At 37.2% G+C, this 20,382-nt stretch overlaps 1 protein-coding gene across 2 annotated transcripts in view; it reads left to right on the forward strand.

Moving 5' to 3' along the window:
* stat5a (signal transducer and activator of transcription 5a) overlaps nucleotides 1-20,382 on the forward strand; it is a 134,321-nt gene that overhangs the window by 97,889 nt on the left and 16,050 nt on the right. For both annotated transcript variants that reach the window (XM_017725282.2, XM_017725281.2), the window contains 8 exons: nucleotides 1,685-1,836; nucleotides 2,060-2,215; nucleotides 7,622-7,801; nucleotides 12,116-12,203; nucleotides 12,871-12,993; nucleotides 14,169-14,261; nucleotides 14,871-15,077; nucleotides 20,222-20,316. In XM_017725282.2, coding sequence (XP_017580771.1) covers nucleotides 1,685-1,836; nucleotides 2,060-2,215; nucleotides 7,622-7,801; nucleotides 12,116-12,203; nucleotides 12,871-12,993; nucleotides 14,169-14,261; nucleotides 14,871-15,077; nucleotides 20,222-20,316 — 1,094 coding nt within the window. The remainder of the gene's footprint in view (nucleotides 1-1,684; nucleotides 1,837-2,059; nucleotides 2,216-7,621; nucleotides 7,802-12,115; nucleotides 12,204-12,870; nucleotides 12,994-14,168; nucleotides 14,262-14,870; nucleotides 15,078-20,221; nucleotides 20,317-20,382) is intronic.

The following is a 20,382-nucleotide window of genomic DNA, read 5'->3' on the forward strand; positions in this document are numbered from 1 at the left end:
CCACTGTTTGAAACAGTGCCATCTTTCCTGAACAGTGTAATGTAATAAGGGTAAAGTGTGCTTTCACAATCTTACTAAATGAGAGCAATTAGGGGATGCAAGCACACAACAAATACAACTCAAACTCACACGGGCTTAATAGGCGTGTCTGATGTTCTGCAGACTATACTTTGCATGACAAGTGTGTTAAACAGCTAAATTAATTGTTCACTCTCAGGTTTCCATCCAGCTGTTGAACTAAATTCAAACAAATAGCTGTAAATTTGAAAACTGTTATGCAAATACAAACAGCTGTGCAAGAAACTGTGTTTATTTAGAATAAAGAACCAGACGGACTTGGAGGAAACTGTGTGTTTTGTTGAAGGAGAATCGCAGACAGTGTCGTCTATTTTGGCTGTCAGTGACTACGTCTCTGTTTCATCAAAGAAGGCATGAAGTTTCACAGATGATGAGAATGATAATCAAAATGATCGATCCACAAAGAGACAGGAGTGAGTGGAACTTCTGCGCTCCAGTACAGCAACCGTGACCCCAACACATTATGGCAGCCCACTTTTACCCTCCAAATATTATTACTTTATTCTCAAAATATTCTGACTTTTGTTCTCTAAATATTATGACTTTTTTCTCAAAGTCTACTGATTTTATTTTTATTAACAGTGGCCCTAAAATGGCGTCATACATGTTTATCACAATCAAAGCAATAATAATAATTAGCCTCACTTGATAGCTGCTTTTTTGTGATTGCTGTATATAATCAATCAGGTCTCTGATGCTTGGCCAAAAATAGCCTAAGCTCTGCAATCCATGTACCAAAAGTAAACACATATCTTCATTAATTGTTAATGCTCTTGTATTATTGTCAGGAGCTCATGCTGGAAGAACGATATGAGCTGGTAGTCTGAGTGAAGATGATGTACAGACAGAGACGAGATGGAGACCATTAATTTATGATCCCAACCAGCAGTTTTGAGACAGAGACTGGACACTACTACTACAACACTAGCAATTGCATTGTGTACAAGACAATGTACAACACTTCAGAGAGAAATGGCAGGGTTTACAGAGAGGTTTAATTTTGAGAAGTCTTCATAATACAGTGCTACCAAAGATTCTTCTTTCTCAGTTGCAGCTTTTGACATGCAGCTTATGCCTGTTTACCATCTAACATGACTATTATGTTTTTCTGTATAATAAAGGTACATTTTCATTTCTCTTCAGTCCATTGATACCTACTGCCTTCTGTCATGTTTTGTATCTTTGGCCAAGCAAAACAGCAGTCATAATAAGTGATGGGGTTTGTTTTATTTTCATTCATTTCTTCAGCATGAATGAGTGCACAGAATTTTATTGCAAATTTTGGCTTTAACATTTTTCATTTCCATCAAGTCTTTTTATTTGATATGCCAAACTGTGCTTAAAATATGTGGGTGGAAACCCAGACAATATCATGTTTTGCCACATTTAGTGCATTTTTCTCATGACTCTTCATACAATTATGTGCAAGGTTCTGTCTGCTTCAATTACAACCATGGTTTATTTGTATTTGTAGAAATAATAGACAATATTTAAGATTCATAATATAATATACACATAAGAGCAACATAGGGTAAGTATGTATTAAAAAATGTTCTAAGGTCAGTCTTCAGCCAGTAAGCGTGTGTGTGTGTGTGTGTGTTCTCAGGGTCTGGCGGAGAAGCACCAGAAGACACTGGCCTTGTTGCGGAAACAGCAGACTGTGATTCTGGATGATGAGCTGATTCAGTGGAAGAGACGTCAGCAACTGGCTGGAAATGGAGGACCACCAGAAGGGGGGCTGGACATTCTACAGTCATGGTACATATACCTGAACATACACATACAATACAAACATAGAACATGCAGTTCAGGCAACCTGCCCATTTTGAAAGACATGTACCCCAGGTTAAACTTGTTCCATATGAATTACTGCAGGTGTATAAGCATACAATATTTAGCTGCTGTCAGTGAAAAACTTGAACAGCTTTTATATCTAAAAAATATTTTTCTCATCAATGTGTGTGTCTATGTGTGCGTGTAGGTGTGAGAAGCTGGCAGAGACCATTTGGCAGAATCGACAGCAGATCAGAAGGGCAGAGCATTTAAGACAGCAGCTGCCCATCCCCGGGCCCATAGAGGAGCTGCTCAATGATCTCAACAGCACCATCACCGACATCATCTCCACCCTCGTCACCAGGTCTGTGTGTGTGTGTGTGTGTGTGTGTGTGTGTGTGTGTGTGTGTGTGTGTGTTTGTGCTTTGTTGTACATTTTGAAGACAACATGTTCTGAACCATACAAAAATGGCACAAATCTACAAATCCAACAAAAAAAAATCCTGAATTTGTAAAGTGTTTTTAACAATCACTCCATGTTTCATTTTCTTAAATGAATAAAGAAAGGACAACACTGCACTACACTGACAATGCTCACAGGAAATCTAGGGAAAGCAAAAAAACTGCAAACTAACAAAAGTTAATTCCAATTACCTTTGAAACAAGATGTAATGTAGCAGCATGAGTGAAGAGTTTTAAAAAAAGCTTTTACTTGATATTGGTGAATTGCATTTGCCCTGTTTTTACCTTGTACACCTTGCGGTCATGCAGTTCAGTTTGCATATTATGAAAATATTGAGTTATTGAATGTAATAAATACATTCTGATGAAACATATTTTGTCCATGCATATAGCCATGGACTGTGCACTGCTTTTCAAAGGGAAAAAACTCTTTTTAGTTTCAAATTTGAGGAACGAAGACGAGTGCAGTCATGATTAACTACACAAAAGAAAGTGGTTAACGGCATTTGTCTTATTTCCTGAAATGTGGCCTGAAAGAAACTACATAAAAAGCAGTGCATTTTAATTTTATGGGACATATGTCTAGCAAAGTAAGTATATGTTCTGTCAAGGTATAAAAACAAATGAACTGTGTGTGTGTGTGTGTGGTGGGGGGGGTTCCTTCTCTCAACACCCACTATTTATATCCATGAGCCTGCATGTTTCAGAGACGAAGAGCGGTTGGCTGTAGATGTGCAACAGCAGATAATACTGGTCTTACTGAAGAAAGACATCCTTTACATGCAGATGTTTCAGCATTTCTGCTGTGATCAGCATAACATATTTGGCTCATGAATGACGGGTTTGTTGCTCAGAGCACAATAACAAAAACACTGTGCCAACGTTAATCAAGCCAGATCCACTCTGTCAAATGGGACACATGCAGCTAACTTTATTTTTGCCTTTGAGTTTCTACAAAAGCCCTAGAAGGGAAGAACAGTCAGAGAGAGCGGTTTAGTTGTACTTTGTGCTGAAGAGTATTTGACCCACACTTTAATGTTCTTTGGAACAAGACTATGTTCCATCACAGCTATGGTACAAAGTGTTTAACCGCAGTGATGTTGTGGCAGTGTGTCTGAAAGCCATAAATAACATTCTCGTAAAGGAAAATGCTGCCCGGGCATTCCAGCAACGACGGATTTCAACATTTTCATTGTGCTTTCAAAGGCCTGAATGTCCTTTCAAAACAGAATACATGTCTTTATTGACTCAAAAGAAAGAAAATAAATAGAGATTTTTTAAAGGAACCACATTTTACACTTTCCTTTTAGTTTTTTTCCCTCACTTGTATAATGTTGATGTGGTTTCTTGAAACAAAAGCAGTCATCCTTTAATTTTCCTTTGCTTCTCTACAATTTTGCTACTGTGCCTTTAAGCAGTCTAGGCTGAAATGTACAAAGGTGTTTTGTTGATGTTCTCAGAGGTACTGAAATACACAGTATAAACTTCTGGCACTCCATTTGTATATCTAGATCCTTTGGAAGGCTGCAATGATGCACTTGCTTCCCTACAGTCAGGCACAGTGCAGGCAGCCTTGAAGTATCTTCACCACATCTTACACTCCAGTGCTATCCAGGTTTGACTTACAACGCCACTGATGCACCTCTCCACCTTGCATATATTTACAAAATACACTGTTGCCTCATAGCTCACCTCAAAACTATTGTGAAACGGTATTTCAAGCATCAGTCTGTAGATTTGTAACCACGTCAGGTAACAGCTTTCTTTGAGGTAGCTTTTAGATGTATTAAACACTTTGGACGTCTGATTCCTGTCACTGCCACTGTAAACAGTTCTGACTCGGCAAGTTTAAACAACTGTGGCTGAGTTTGATTATATCTTAATGATTAAATTACACAAAAATCTTGAACAGTTTTAAGCTGAGTCAATGGTCATATCTAACTTTGTTCATACTTGTGATATCACAGACATCATGAATTCAAGACAAGTTTACCATCATATATATTGACTGCATGGGCTGGGGAGTGAACAGTGCATGTTGAAACATTACATTACATACAGTACGTCATACTTTTATTTCAACACAAAAAAAAACATGGCAGGTGAAATCATCTTAGATGCAGTTCTGTATAGCTATAATTTTCCATATAGAGATTATTGTAGGATTTATTTAACTTATTTTTCAGTGTTTTCTTGGTTTAAGCCATTTTGTCTAGAGCAACTATCTCATTCTGTTGCTTATTTTAAGAAATAGTGCAAATAATTTAGCTTTTTTTCAAGAAATAATGCTTGAAGCATACAACTTATGTGGCAATGTTATATAAGACACAATTACTGCAAAAAGTTACTAATATTACAATTAAACAAGTAAAATATGCATAGAAGTTAATTAATCATAATATTCTTTCAACAATTCAGAATGAGAAATATAAAAGATATTTTGACTAGATTTAAGGTTATTACCATGGTATCATTTTTTTTACAGTGAAACGAGACCAGCCAAGCCTTGTTAGTATAACGGCGGGGAGTGAGGAGGCGGACACAGACACTGAGATAAGCGACTTTTATTATGGGCAAATCCAGGGTCAGGGTCAAAACAGTCCAGGTTCATATAGCCGACACAAAGAGCAGGTGGGACAGACATGACACACGGAAATCCAAACTATACAAACAGCACGTCAGAACAGGCTTACGAACAGTTCAAACATCAAACAAACATCAAACAAAGACTAGCACTAGACTAAGGAAAACACAGGGCTTAAATATAAGAGGACTAACGATGGTCAGGTGGGAAACAGGTGGTAACAATCAGGGGTGGAGTCAGACAACAAGGGAGCTGGACTGAACCAAAACAATCGCACATGGATGAAAAAGTAAACAAAAAGCACATGGACAGGACTGGGAGGGGCCAGTCGTGACAGTTACATTAGACCACCATAGAATTTATGTAAAGTTGTAAGAAAAAAAATATAAATAAATATAAAAATAGTGATTAGCAAATTAAAAATCTTATTCCAGTTTACATTCTGGAACACTTACTAGCCACCAAGTAGCTGTGTTCTCACCTGGAAGAGAAGTAGCTAAATAAGGCTGCTTAGACAGCAAGACGAAGGAAGAATTCCATTGGAAGTGAGGCATAGTTTGAGCTTAAAAAAAGGAAATGGAAGATACACGGTAACTCTAGCAGTCAAATGCAGCAAAGTACAATAAAACTGGGATAATTTTTTTTTTATTCTTTGGATCCACCTCCCATTCTCAGCCATCAACATTAAGCAAACCCATATAATTAACAATCATGTTAATTTAGAGTTTGCCAGCATTACCAGGCAGTGTCATGACTTAACTTTCTAGCGATGATGTAGACTGTTAAGGGGTATTAAGGCCCTTTTTTATTAAGGGGTATTGAAGTATTGCCTTACATATATATGTTAGAAAAGTATAACATTACACTAACGCTGCTTTGAAAGATCAGAATACCTGATATAGCCTGTATGTTGAATGTGTCCTTTTTTTAGCTATAATTTCACAAGCTGTTAACAACAGTAAATAAGCTGGCTAATTTATCTCAAAGTGGTTGTGCTTGCTTTCAGGAACCCATCTAAAAGACTTTATTATCAAGAGAAGAGAGGGCTACAATACTTATGTTCTACATATTTTAATCAACTATTGCATCTTTAAAAGAGCAGGAAAGATTAAAAAAGGTGATCTTGCTTGAATAAAGCTAGTGTGATTCCATTACAACTCGAATTACAAGCAGTAAGCAGCACAGCAAATCATGAATTATGCATATATAATTAATCAGTATGTGCTCATGTGTGAGGTTTGTGCATACTCTAACCAGACAGCATAGAGGGTGTTTCAGAATGAGTAGTGTTTGAGTAAGATGAAGCATTGAGAAGATGTCTCTGCTATGCTGTGCTGCTCTGCAGAGTGTTGATGAGCCCACAACACACACTCCCTCTGCGTCCTACTCTGTCTCAGGAGCATTATCTCATGTGCTCTATATCCATACATGCCACAGGGGGTGAATACGTGTATGCTGTGAGTGTGTGAGTGTGTGTGTGTGTGTGTGTGTTGCCTCAGGCTACTCAAGCGCTGTAGTATTGAGCTTAATGGGAGCCATGCTGCTTTTAAAAACCATCACTGTCTGAAGAGATATCCATCATGCATCATCTTCACTGAAGCTGCAATGTGTGTGTGTGTGTGTGTGTGTGTGTGTGTGTGTGTGTGTGTGCATGTGTGTGTGTGTGTGAATCATCCGAATATAAATGTAAGCAGAAGCTTCTATGGATTAATCTACCTGTGCATTTAGTCGGAAGCTACTATTGAATGAGGCCATACATGGAATCTGAAATAGCCATTTTTATGCTCTATTTTCCATGTACAAGAACTGTAATGTGTAATTTACCAGCCTTTAAAAGCAGTGCTTATAAGTGATAAAAAGGAGAAAAGGAGAAATGTAGTTAATAGAAATGTACTCATGACTAACTATGCAATTTTCAGTAAGCAGTGTACCTTAGAACAGCTTTTATTTTTTTCAGAAGACTGTCTTTTTAACAGAACTCTGCTGGTGACATAGAGTATGAATGAAAAGAATGTATGGCCATGACCTAGTAAGGTGTGGGAACGAGATAATTAAGTTGTGGCCATGACGAAGTAAGGCATGGGAATAATAATAATGCATGATCTTTCTGATGCCTAGCTAAGTCTTGGCCATAACTTAATTATGTCGTTCCCACGCCTAATTTGTGGCCACGCATTAGGCTCTCATTCCCATGCGTATTTTTATTTATACGGGATGTCACCAGCAGAACCTCAAGAAAGTTTTTCAAGAAAATCTACATTTGTATTTTTCCACACCTCCAAAGTTCAGTCTTAGAAGTTGGTTGCATTTTCTGTGTTTCATGATCCAGATCATTCCAAACACATTCAGCCTGGGGCCTGGAATGGCTGTTCATAGTACACATTTCCTTTTTCTTAGTAACATATTCTTAACAGCTACTCATCCTTTCAGACTCATAGTGAAAGGAAAGAAGCAAGAATGAAGCTTGATTTTTTTCTTCTCTCAAATATGAAAGCTTTAAGCACTGTTTATCTGATCTGAACTATTTTTCCTTTGACTTTCCCTTCCTTACATACATGGGCTATTTTATATCTTATCTCTTCAGAAGTCACACACACACACACACACACACACACACATGTCTTGTCTTCAGAAGTATTTCCTGAAAATGTAATAACATTTTACTTACATTTACTTCTCAACTCCTGAATGGAAGCGTATAATGTTTGTTCTTTTTCACCTCAGCACCTTCATCATAGAGAAGCAGCCTCCTCAGGTGCTGAAGACACAGACGAAGTTTGCCGCTACAGTCCGTCTACTGGTGGGGGGGAAACTCAATGTCCACATGAACCCTCCTCAGGTCAAAGCTACCATCATCAGCGAGCAACAGGCCAAAGCGCTGCTTAAAAATGAAAACACCAGGAAGTGAGTCTTATCACACACCTTTACAGCTTCACACAGTTCAGTGTTGTATTGTCGATGTCTTGTCTGCATGAAGACGTTGTTGTTGATGTGTCAATCTGAATTACCTTAGCAACTAGGACCTTATTGATATACCATTTGCCCATTAAAACTGACTGATATAAGATTCCATGACTTAATTAACATGGATAGCATTGAATTTATTAAGGCACCAACAACAACCAATCAGAAATCTAATTTAAGACTTTGTGATTTCTGCTGTTTATTTAAGACATTTGATAAATTGACAGCCAGCAGTCAGTTTAGCTAAAGCTATTGTCTGTTTAACCTTTTAAATCCAGTGAAGAAAAGCAGCTTAGCATTTAATCTACTCATCATTATTATTTCCAAAGGCTGCTGTTACATTTGTTGAATATGTAAGCAACGTGATCTAACAATGCCAAAAAGGATATTTATACTTCACTCTTCACTCCTGTTTAATTGGTACTAGATGAAACCGGTCTGTAATAAACACTCACTGATTTGAATTTTGATCTGGATGTGTGCGCATGCTCACTTCAAAGCTACTGCAGTGCATCCAGCAATAAAGCTTCTTTTATACTATAGAGTAGCACTGAGAAATTCCACACAGTGATTCTGTAGAACTGGGGACAAAGCCAGTGTATTAGGTTTGATAAGCTTGCACACACTTGCAGACATACCTACCAGCCATTGTCACATGAGGCAAACACCATTCAGACAGATATTCAAAAGAACATTCTAATTCTCTGCAGCCCTCCAGCCATCAGTGCTAATACAACAAACAGAGCAAATAAATCTTCTTTCTCACTCCTCTCTTCTCCTTCAAGCTCCGACAATCTTGTATAATTCCTAAATGCTTTATATATTGATTGTTTCTTGTACATTACTATCACTATAAGACACATAATGGGCAGTGTGGTTTTATTGGTGAATTGGTAGATTTGGATCACCATTATCTATGCCAAAGGCAACAAATATTGTCCTGGCATCCACATAAATAAACAAACAATCATAAAACAGTACACATAATTACATAGAACAATACAGCTGGCGTTTACCTCATCTGACCTTTCAACCCATCCATAGTAGTCTAGGCCAAAGCCCAACTACTATGGTAGAATCACGTGTTGTATCCCTCTCATTCAAATAAAGTGGACTTTAAAGTCATACCTTCAGGCCCTTCAATAGGCTTAGCCGGACAGTACTCACAGAATACATATGAAAGAATAAATAAGCAGCAAACTAACAAAAGCATCAGAAAAGTGGAACACAAGCGTTCCCTTTGAGAGCCTCGACTGCAACAAGAATCCACAAGTTGTGTGAAACAGTCGTGGAGCCTTTAATGAGTTAATTATTCAGTCATGGAGCCTCTAATGAGTTAATAAATTCAGTTACTTTAAGGTACACAGATTGCTATCACAGGCTTTAAAGCACACTCACAGGCTTTTAAGCGCTCATACAGTTTGTATGATCTCCATACAAAAGCATTCCTGATAGAATAGGATGCTCTGGAATGCCTAAAAGCTTAAGGTCACTATTCCAGGTGCTAAGCGTCGAATAGAGGGTTATAAAGCCTTGCTGCATTGGGCTGTGGAGCAGTGCAACTGTGTTCTCTGGAGTGATGGAGCTCCATTTAATACCTTTGGGATGAGCTGGATCAAGACATTCATCCAACATCAGTACTTGACCTCACTAATGCTTTTGTGGTTGAATGCAATCAGACCCTCACAGCAATGTTCCAACATCTGGTGTAAAACCTTCTCAGAAGAATCAAGGCTACCTGCTAATACCTTTGGTTGGGTTAGCAGATGTCTTATATGTCTTGTGATATATGGTTTATATATTATCTGTAGCCGTTGGTTGGAACATGCAGTCACTTTTGCTTTGACTGAATGTCAGTGATGAAAGTTGGAATCTGCATTCACTCTGTGATTTTCATGTTGAGATTCATATGAGCTCTGCTTACTTTAGATCAAATTTGAGCAATAATGCCAACTTTATTATAATTATTTTAAATGGTTTATGATTATTTTTACTCTACAGGCCTATACAGAATAAAGTGTGACTGTGAATGTGAATTACTGTGTATTAATAGTGCTGTTTAAACTGCACAGTATAATATGAGAACTGAGGTGAGAAACAGAATTTTGAATTTCAAATGTCATTTTCCTGTGAACCTGCAGGATAAAGTTCAGCTCAGGTTGAAGTCTCCCCACCTGCAGGCTGCATGTCTTATCTCTGTGTGGAGCCTCTTGGTTTCCCCTAAAGGAAGAAAGCGGCGAGCACAAAGCTTTCTCTGCCATATGCTAACTTAGATTTAGACAAAAATAGTAGTTTGTTAGTTTGAACAGTTGAAATATGGCCTGATCTGTCCTGTAGGGCCACAATACTTATCTAATGTCACAGCAGCATTGGACTCTAGCTCAGTGCAGGTCAGTGGTGGACAGTAACAAAGTAAATGTTATTTGTTACTGTAATGTTTTTGTGTATCTGTACTTTACCGAAGTATTTCCATTTTTGGCGACTTTTTACGTTCACTCCACTACATTTCAAAGTCAAATATCCTATTTTTTACTCCACTACATTTTAAGAAATCTGTCATTTTTTTTGGCTTATGTCTGCATAAAAACATGACATCAAAATGAAAGAAGCGTGTAGAAAGCGCACCAATCAGGGCACAGCATGCACTTTGTTTTGCAGCAGTGTAAAATTTTGGGAGTCTCTATTCAACATAAATGATGGAACTAAACTGTGTAAATAGACTAGGGCTGCAACTATTGAATATTTTTGGAATTGAGTATTCTGTCAATTTTTTCATTATGAAGTACAGTATGGAATATGCAAATGTGTAATCAGGGATTTCAAAAGGTTTTTCTCCAAGAAAATTGTTTTTATTTCCTTGGATGGTTGTATTTTTCTGCCAGGGAATCAAATCATTTGATTCACTGCTGTCAATCATTAGATCCAGTTGACTCATTACTCTCCATGTCTTTATTGCTGGGAGTGTAATCAGGGTATTCAGGGTCTTCATCTGAGCTATCTTCACATCCCTAAAACTCACTGTCATCTCCATTGATGATTTTGGGTGCATCCTGAAGACTTTATCAGTTCTTGGTATTTATATTACAAGTAAATAATATTCCATTGAAATAGGGTCAATATAGGACATTAGAAATTTTGCTTGCTTGGTTTTTTTTTTTTTTTTTTACCAAGTAAAGCATATCAGCTAAAGCCAAGGTGTCATTTCAGTACTGATTTGCAAAAAATGTTTCCTATTACATTTTATTACTAATTTAATTGATTTGACATTATTTTTATGTTTACATTTGTAAAAATATGCCTTAAATTGAACAACAAAAATATAATGTCATAAAATAAAAGAATCAGTCAAATTAGTTGAGCAGATAATTAATGTTTTTCTTATTATGACAAAGAGGTCACATGGCGTCTTCTGTAAGTATTTTAAGATTAATATCCCAATGTAACATATATGTTATAACAAAGTTTTGTAACTTATATTTCATTATTTGATTCTATCAATGGGGTCAGAATACTGAGATGTAAATAGTAATGCCACAGCATGATTGCATTAGCTTTCCATGATTGGAAATACCACATTTTTTCCATATTAAATGAAAATGATGAAATATTTACGATGACTCAAAAACTGTAAAAGTTATGACTTCAGTATATTTGTCATGTCCAAAATGGTCCACTGACCACTACTTTATTTGAAAATCTTAATCACTGTATAGAATGTTTTTATATGGTACAGAATTTGTGATGTTGGTAAACCATTTCAGAAACTAATGTTATACTCACCACCTACAAACAATGCAGTGCATTATGTGTATACCCTATCCACTAGGTTACATCGGTTGTACACTACTTATTGCAGATATTGCACAATATGTATTGTGATTGTAAAAGTAAATGCCACTTGAGTCTGTGTTACAGTGATATACACTATATAAGAATATGTGTGTGTGTGTGTGTGTATGTGTATATATATATATATATATATGTATGTATATATACACACCAACATTTGATATGTGTGTGATATAGTCCAGATCATCACCTACTGATGCAGAGTAGGTAGAATGCTACCCTGTACCCCCCCCTCCCCCTCCTCTCTCCCTCTCTGCCACTCACATTCAGCCACTGAGTATGGTGCGGTTTTTTTGAGCTCCAAGCATTTGGCATTGAAAGTATGACACAAACATTTTATATTAAATCAGTCTGTTTAAATCTCTTTCATGTCCGTTTAAGACGTTCTCCTTGTGTTTCTCTCAGTGACAGCAGTGGAGAAATCCTGAATAATAACTGTGTGATGGAGTATCACCAAACCACAGGCACTCTGAGTGCACACTTCAGGAACATGGTGAGTGACATGCACATTTCTGAGTGCACGCTAACACAAACTGCACTAAAAAAGTGATGTAAAATTAATGAAAATGTAAATCATGTGATATAAATGTGTATATCATTTGCACATTAATAAAATGTTACTTCAATGCAGTGTTGTCTTACATTTTACTTACTTTTGGCAGAAACAGTGTTGATTTGATGTATTATAATCATTCACAAATATTAGTATCAAGCAAATTCAGTGTGGGTGCACCATAAGCCCCTTGGTGAAGTGGATTCTTCCGGCTAGTCATTCCATGCTGGGAACGTGTAGAACTGTACATTTTGTATCTCTGTAATTAACTGCCTCTGTATTATGCAAAGCTATCACAAAAGACTTTTCCAAAGCAGAAATTGAACGGAGTTAAGGCTAATTGTGTTAGGTAGCTGAGATAGGGCAGATCTGGTTAGAGAAGCAGTGGACTGAGGCAGACTGGAATGTAAGCCATTCTGCTGTGGAGGTTCCATTTTCAATTATGCATTCCTCCCAAGCCCCAGAATTAAACAGGGTCTTCCCAGGCCACCGCACGTCAACTCATCATCATCAACCGCAGTGATACACCCCATTAAAATCCACTCCCTTAGGGTCACTAACCCTTTCCCTTCCCTCTTTTTCTCCTTCTCTTGTCCCTCCTCTGTAGTCTTTGAAGAGGATCAAGCGTTCAGACCGACGAGGGGCAGAGTCTGTAACCGAGGAAAAGTTTACCATCTTGTTTGAGTCACAATTTAGTGTTGGGGGCAATGAGCTAGTTTTTCAGGTCAAGGTAAGCTGGAACAACATGTATTATAATTATTGTACTACAGTACTGTGTAAAAGTCAGACACGACCTTTTACATATCAGAACAGTCATTAAGTACAAGTTCTTCATTTTTCAGGAAAAATTTCTGAGGAGATTAGATATTAGATAATGCATAAAAGGAAGGAGAAGTGAAGGAAAGCAAGTGAAAAAACAGTTTACAAAAGTAAAAAAAAATATTGAAAGATACAGAGAAAATAGGATCCCTAACAACCACCTGCAAGACCTGGTAGACCACCAAAACTGTCACCATTAAAGAGAGAAGAAAATCTAGCTATTGCTGTTCTTAGAACTATGAACTGGCTGCCCCAGAGCCCAGGCCTCAACATCACTGACTGTATTTCAGATTGCTTGAACTGTGAGAAGTAAAAAGTTTAAATAACTTCTAAGAATGAACTTTAGAAATGTGGAAAATATTTCCTGCAGATATCTTTGAAAAACTAAAAGCACATCTTCTGAAAAGAATGCAGTCTGTAGTGAGGGCAAAGGGTGGACACATTAAATACAGAAAAAATATTTTGTTGTTATGGCTACTGCTTATTTTTCTGTTAAAGTCTTCTGCTTTCAGTTTCAGTTTTTTTTCTTATAATAAAACTTGTAAAGCTGTACTGAAAATGTAATAAATGCAGGGTGATCTCTGACTTTTGCTCAGCCCTATTATGCAGTTATGTAACTTTGTAGCACTAGAAAATTGCCACATACACACATTTTCACATGAACTTCAGAGAAATTCACTTCAGAGCATAACGTGTACACTGTAAATAATACATAACAAAGCTCATTAAAAAAATCAGGGAGGTTACAAACAGCGACGACAAATTGGCTAGCAGGTAACGTTAGCTGAATTGCACATCAAGAAAACTCTACCCCATCTATGCTAACAGTATAAACTTTTGCTTACATATAAAATAAATATCATTTGAATTTGATGACATCCTCTACATTTACATATGTTTCTTGTTAGGAAGAATGAGATTTGTAAAGAGGCTGAATTTTGTAATGTATGTATCATAGCAATGGTTGCAACCAGAGGCCGCATCTGTGGGCAGAGCATAAATAGGTCAGTTAGTATGATGTGAGCAGTCACTTACAGTTATATCTTGTTTCCTCCTCTTTTCTTTGATCCCCATGGTCTTTCTCAGACGCTATCTTTGCCTGTAGTGGTGATTGTCCATGGAAGTCAAGACAACAATGCTACAGCTACAGTCCTGTGGGACAATGCTTTTGCCGAACCGGTGAGTTTTTGGAGAACATTAAAGCGTTGCCCCTCATAGTTGGTACAATTTTTTTTCCACCCAGTATCTATGCCTGAATGACTCAGAGGAATAGCAAAATGTTCTGGGTCAGAATGACTCTGAGCATGTTTAGTCATCATCATGTGATTGCAAACAAACATGAACCCATTAACCAAGATCAACAATTGTACCTCAATTATACATATTTTCACCAATATTGAGTATTATTCAGTTCATTTCTTTTTTTTGTGTGTTTTGTACATTTTGCATCTGGGCACATCCAGGCTGTTGCTGAATTGATTATAGGACAAACAAGTTGTATATACAACTTACATATACAAGTGGTATACAGTTAGAGCTCTGTAAAACCAAGAAATTTTGACGCCTAAAATACTGAAAATGTAATGGAATACTGGCTTCAAAATCAAAGTTCTTTTCACAGATAAATAAAAACTGTATATTGTTACACTCCTTAATGGTTCTATACCATGGTTTTGATCCTAGTAAGGTACATTCAAGCCAGGGACCATATAGGAACCTTCATTTTTAAGGCTATAGAGAACAAAGAATTTAATAGAAAACCAGTAATTCTGATGTTTCCTTTTGCAGGGCCGGGTACCTTTCATAGTGCCAGATAAGGTGCTGTGGCCACAGCTGTGTGATGCTCTCAATATGAAGTACAGGGCAGAGGTGCAGTCGAACAGAGGCTTATCTGAGGAGAACCTGGTGTTCCTCGCTCAGAAAGCCTTCAGCAGCTCCAGCTCCAACCCTGAGGACTACCGCAGCATGACCATGACCTGGTCTCAGTTTAACAGGGTAAGAGGCTTTGACTACAATGACTACTGTTTAATGTGGCTTGGAAGGCAGCACAAACTATCGATTGTTAATTACGATATTGGTCTTTGAAATGATCTTACCTTTCTAAGCGAAGCCTTTCCACTGCTATTAGTGATAGTCAGGCTTCTTTTTAGTTTTTCAAAAATTACAATGTCATAATGTGACCTTTTCTTTCCAGTGTTGTTCAGTCCTAACACTTAGTTTGCTCTTTCCTGAACACACAAGTCTAATCTTAACGTGAAATCTAAGTCAGGTTTATTGAGGTTATTTAAGGTCATTAGTTGGTGACCTTGTATTGATGAGTAATTCTTAATCATTATCTTAACTGCTGTTTTGTTGTAAGACTTTATGGTTTACATAACTTTGATCATTAAGAGTTCATTGTTAGCCTTTAAAGTGCAGTATGCAGTTCAAGACTACCCTCAGACCATGCCAACAAAAGCGTGGTTATCAATGACTGTGGTCACCCTAGAGCAGAGGTTTTAAACCACAGTGAGAAGGTTGAGTTAGTTGCCTAGCTTATGAAGTCCAATATGTAAATATGACTGTAATTTTTTTTTGTTGTTGTTTTTTGTATAAACACATTTTCTGTACTTTTCAATATGTATTGGCCTCCATCACATTTCTGTATGGCATTGTGTGTATGTGTGTGAAGATTGCTGTTGGATATTTTCAATTGATGGCTATCATAAGTTAAGAAGTCAAAATGAAAAACTGGCAACATTAATAAACATTTTTTTAGGGCTGCAAGCCCAGAAAACCACAGATTGAATACAAAAAAACTAACAAAAAACCATTCAATTAAAAATGTGATGGCAGCTACAGAAGATACAGATTCATTGCCACTGGGGAGGCTAATACCGCAAACCATAGTGTGTGGTGGTATGTGGGGAGAAGCTAATGAATGAAGCTATGAAACCATCCAATTACTTCTGCATTTGGCGATGAAACATTCCTTGATAATAATGACCTTAGGCTAATCATGCATCGCAGTATCAGCCTCCCCAACCTCGAACTCCACCAGTCTGTCAAAACTGTTGTGGGCTGCGCTACAATCATCCCTGTTAAAACGTTTGGGAAACCTTTCTCTAGAGGATTTAATGTTCTAGGTGACTGCTATTCCAAGAAGTATCCTGATTGGTCTGTGGGGTGCGCTATAAAGCAAATGGCCCATGAGACCATAGATCAAGTTGATTTAATCTATGGACTTATGGGCCATGATTTAGTTCTGCCCACTTAGATTTTGGTCAGTTTGCATAAAAAAATATTTTAAAGCAAGCAGCTGCAAGACCATCACAGCTTTGGTCATTACATTTTACATCATTTACATCAGTCCTCTCCCAACCTCATAGTATTAAGCCAGTATTTTCTCTGTCATCAATGCAATAACTTTATAAGAGAAAGAAATCATTCTTAACTTTAATGTCTTTTAATGTAATACACCAGACATTCACTTTTAAGGCTTTCTGATTTTTTTTTGATTCAGTGATCATACTGTGTGGGCTAATAAACATTTGAAACACACTAGCACATTTCCAGCCATTTTTATTATCCAAAACATGCTATACAGATAATATTATTTGCTCTCCTGAATGGGTCAAACTGGCATTTAAAAACTTTACATTTTTAATCAGATGCCTGTTCAAAGCTGCACTATGTATGTTTTGGGGATTTGGACCTCTGTGGTGGAAAGGTGTAATTGCACACAATGTGCAGAAGAACGTTTCACAGCATCAGTTGTGCTTTGGGGCCCTTTCCTGAGCCAAAGAATTTGATGATTGCAAGGGCTTTGAATGAGCATTCAAAGAGAGCTTGGTCAGTACTTGATGAAAAACGTGGCTTCTGAGGAAGTGAATTACCATCACATCTTCAACAGTGAAATATTGATTTTGGATTTGAGAGCTAAACATCTTTTTGAGTCTTTATGCTATGACATTTTGGCTCACGTTATTTAAATCATAAAAGCGTGTTATAGGTCTGCCAAAATGAAAACAAGACAGCTTCATGTTTTCAGCACAAACCTGTTCAATTGTATTCCAAGTCATTTTGGACCACTTCTGTTGATCCCTTCATCATGCAGTGTTCATGCAATGAAAACAGCTGCCGGTGGGGTTGTTTTTTTTAGGTTTTTTTTTTTAAATAAGGACAATATAGGCCTTTTACAAATCATTAATCATGAATCCTTAGTATACCGGCCTAATAACATTGTCTGTCTCACTTTGCCTTGAGCGTATGCGCATACTCTAACCATTGTGCTCTTTGTCACTGCTAACCACAGTTTGTTAGAGGTCAGTGTTAGAGCAATGCAGCAGGGCTACTTCCATATCCAGGACATATGCAGTACTTCTGTATCTTCCTCAAACTTGGGAAGTTAATCCTCTGTGTGCCGTAAATGAACTGAAGCAAATTTTACATTGTTCTTATATAAGTTGATAGTCATTGGCAGAAACATCCACCAGAATGAAAAACACTCACAGAAGAAACAAGTTGAAACATGTTTTCTCAGTTGAAAACTTAGCGCAGAATCAGATCTCATCCAAAAAGGCAAGTGCAGCAGTGACCATTCCATGAGCATGACCCTTACTGTGACCTGGGTCCTATTACCCAACAACAGTGCAATTCCCTTCTGGCTGTTTCAGAAACAGCTTAAGACTAAACTACACTCACCCGTTTGAAACTCTTAATATTAGCATTCGTATATTAGTAATTTTTCCACCTCAGCAAGCATGCAGTGCATGCTCGCCAGGCTGATCAACAGTCTCCTGTCCATTAAAGTGGTTTATGATTACCAAGTGTGGGAGCTTTGATGGTGCAGGTTTAGATATGCAGACCTAAGGCGGTGCTTGCCTTTGAAACAGCCTCATGCTGTTTCGGTACACCGAACATGCAGTGCTCAGACAGAGACTTGTGTAATTCTTGCACAGCTCTGGGTGGGTTTTTTTTATTGACACATTCCAAAGTTAAGGTCCAAAATGCCTGCCAACAGAACTATTTTATGTTTAGCATTATGGTTTATTAGGATAGTCTGTATATCTGATATCAGAAATATCTGAGATATTTACAAAGCATTGCGTTTATATTTGTATTCATATACACTGTAAAAAATGGCTCATCAAATCAACCTAAAAAAATTACTGCATGTAGTAAGAAGCAAGTGAACTAGTTTTATTCAACTCAAAAAAATTACTCTGAAAGCATTGTTCATTCAAATAATTTATTTAGGTTCATTTTTAGGTAGATCTGACAAGCCTTTACAGTGTACATTTGTATGCAGAGGTTTGGGAGCCTGGGTCAGTTGACATTTTCTAGGTCATAAGTTTACACATCCCCTACAGAAAACACATTTCTGAACATTTTGATATATAATTGATGTGTGTTTGCTGAATTTCACATATTGAGAAAAAATATAAAATGTGGCCTGTGCAGAGGAAATGGCATTTTATAAGTATGTGTTAGTTTTCAATATGTTTAACTCAGCAAATAAATAGAAGCTGTGCACTGAAACTTACAGGAAAAATTCCATATTTAAGTGTGTTCCCTTTAGAAGATGTGTGAACACCAGGGATGTTCAAACTTTTGCATACATATTTGTGTTTTCTCCTTTTAAAAATGAGCTTTATAAATGGACAAAATAAGCTTCATTACAATATAGTTATTACTTTCAGAAATTTAGTAACTGTATTTTCATGATCTTATCATGAATATCTTTCCATAGTGTGAACACAACGGTCTTTTCACTAGGTAAAGATAAACCACTGTCCATGAGCCAAGGACCCTATATATATATATATATATATATATATATATATATATATACTTAAAATGTTTAAAATGAAGTTAATTAATCTTAGAATATTCTTAGAACAATCTTAAAATTAGAAATATTAGATAAATCAACTAGATTTAAGAAGATTTGCTAAGACATTCTTTTTTCCACCGAAGATGGTTGTGCCACTCATGAGCCCAGAGCTTCAACTAATTTAAAAATGTGCACCCAGGGTTCCCATTCCTGTGTTTTGCCTAGAGCCCCAGAGCTACCCGAGAATAAAAGCAGTTTTGAACTTTCATCACTGTTCAGTGATAATTCTTAATATTTTATCATTTTTATTCACTATTATTAATGAATTGTTATTCAGTTTAATTGATGTGCATTTCTGAATTCCAGATGTTCTGCGCACAGGATGTATTTATGCATATTTACAGAAGCCACCAGTGTGAATGTGAGATCTGGACACTGTGTTCCGTGAGAGAGACAGAGAGACAGACATAAAGAGAAACAGAGAGAGAGAGAGCGCTTAATGTCCTCACTCTTGTGTTGTGACTTCTACCCTAGATCACTGATTAAAAGTGAGTGAACATCAGAAAGAGGGATATGCCCTCATGTAGCCAGTAGTCGTGCCTGCGTTTCATAAGTCTCAAACTTCACTTCATGCCCCCTATACACACAACCACACCCACAAATGATGTATTCCTAACTTTGTGGGGTATTCCTATTGACTACTGTGTTAGTGTCGTTCTTTCTTGTATTCCACTCATAATATTTGTTTGATTTAAAGTGTCATTCATTTTTCTGTGATTATTTTTCAACCACTCTTTACTACTTTTTCAAAAAGCAGACTGGCCTGAAACACTCCGTGTAGGTTCAGCATTAGTGGGTGGGGGTAAAACTGCTGGACAAGTGTAAATGTGTTGAGGTTTGTGACATCACAAAAAAAAACAGTAAATTCAAAATGTTTATTTAATGTATGGACTGTAAGTACTGGGGGGGAGTAAGCAGCCTGTTTTAAACAATGTAACTACATCAAGCATTTACTTTACAAAAGTGTGGAGAGTTTGTTACCACATTAAATGGGTCCTTTTAGCAGCTAAATATTTTGGCTCTTGTGTTTTTTCAAGTGAAAACCCTTTTCCTGGAACTGTTTTTCCTCATAGGATTCAAATAGAAGGCCCAACATCAAAAACATTAATGTTTCCCATCATCTTTGAGACATCAGGGGACTAAGAGCTAAATACCACACACAGCAGGCTCTTACATGTGCACACTGTGTTCATGCTCAGAGAACATTAGGACTTATTAAGCATTAATAAAGCCCTCATAAGTGTATAAATGTGTTTGTCCCCAGGAGAGCCTGCCAGGCAGGAACTTCACGTTCTGGCAGTGGTTTGATGGTGTCATGGAGCTCACTAAAAAACACCTGAAGCCTCACTGGAACGATGGGTAGGAAACTTTGACAACATCTTCACAAAACTCTTGAAACAAGTGATTACGTACACTGAAAAAAAT

This window comes from Pygocentrus nattereri, chromosome 14 (genome assembly GCF_015220715.1).
Source record: "Pygocentrus nattereri isolate fPygNat1 chromosome 14, fPygNat1.pri, whole genome shotgun sequence".
NCBI lineage: Eukaryota > Metazoa > Chordata > Actinopteri > Characiformes > Serrasalmidae > Pygocentrus > Pygocentrus nattereri.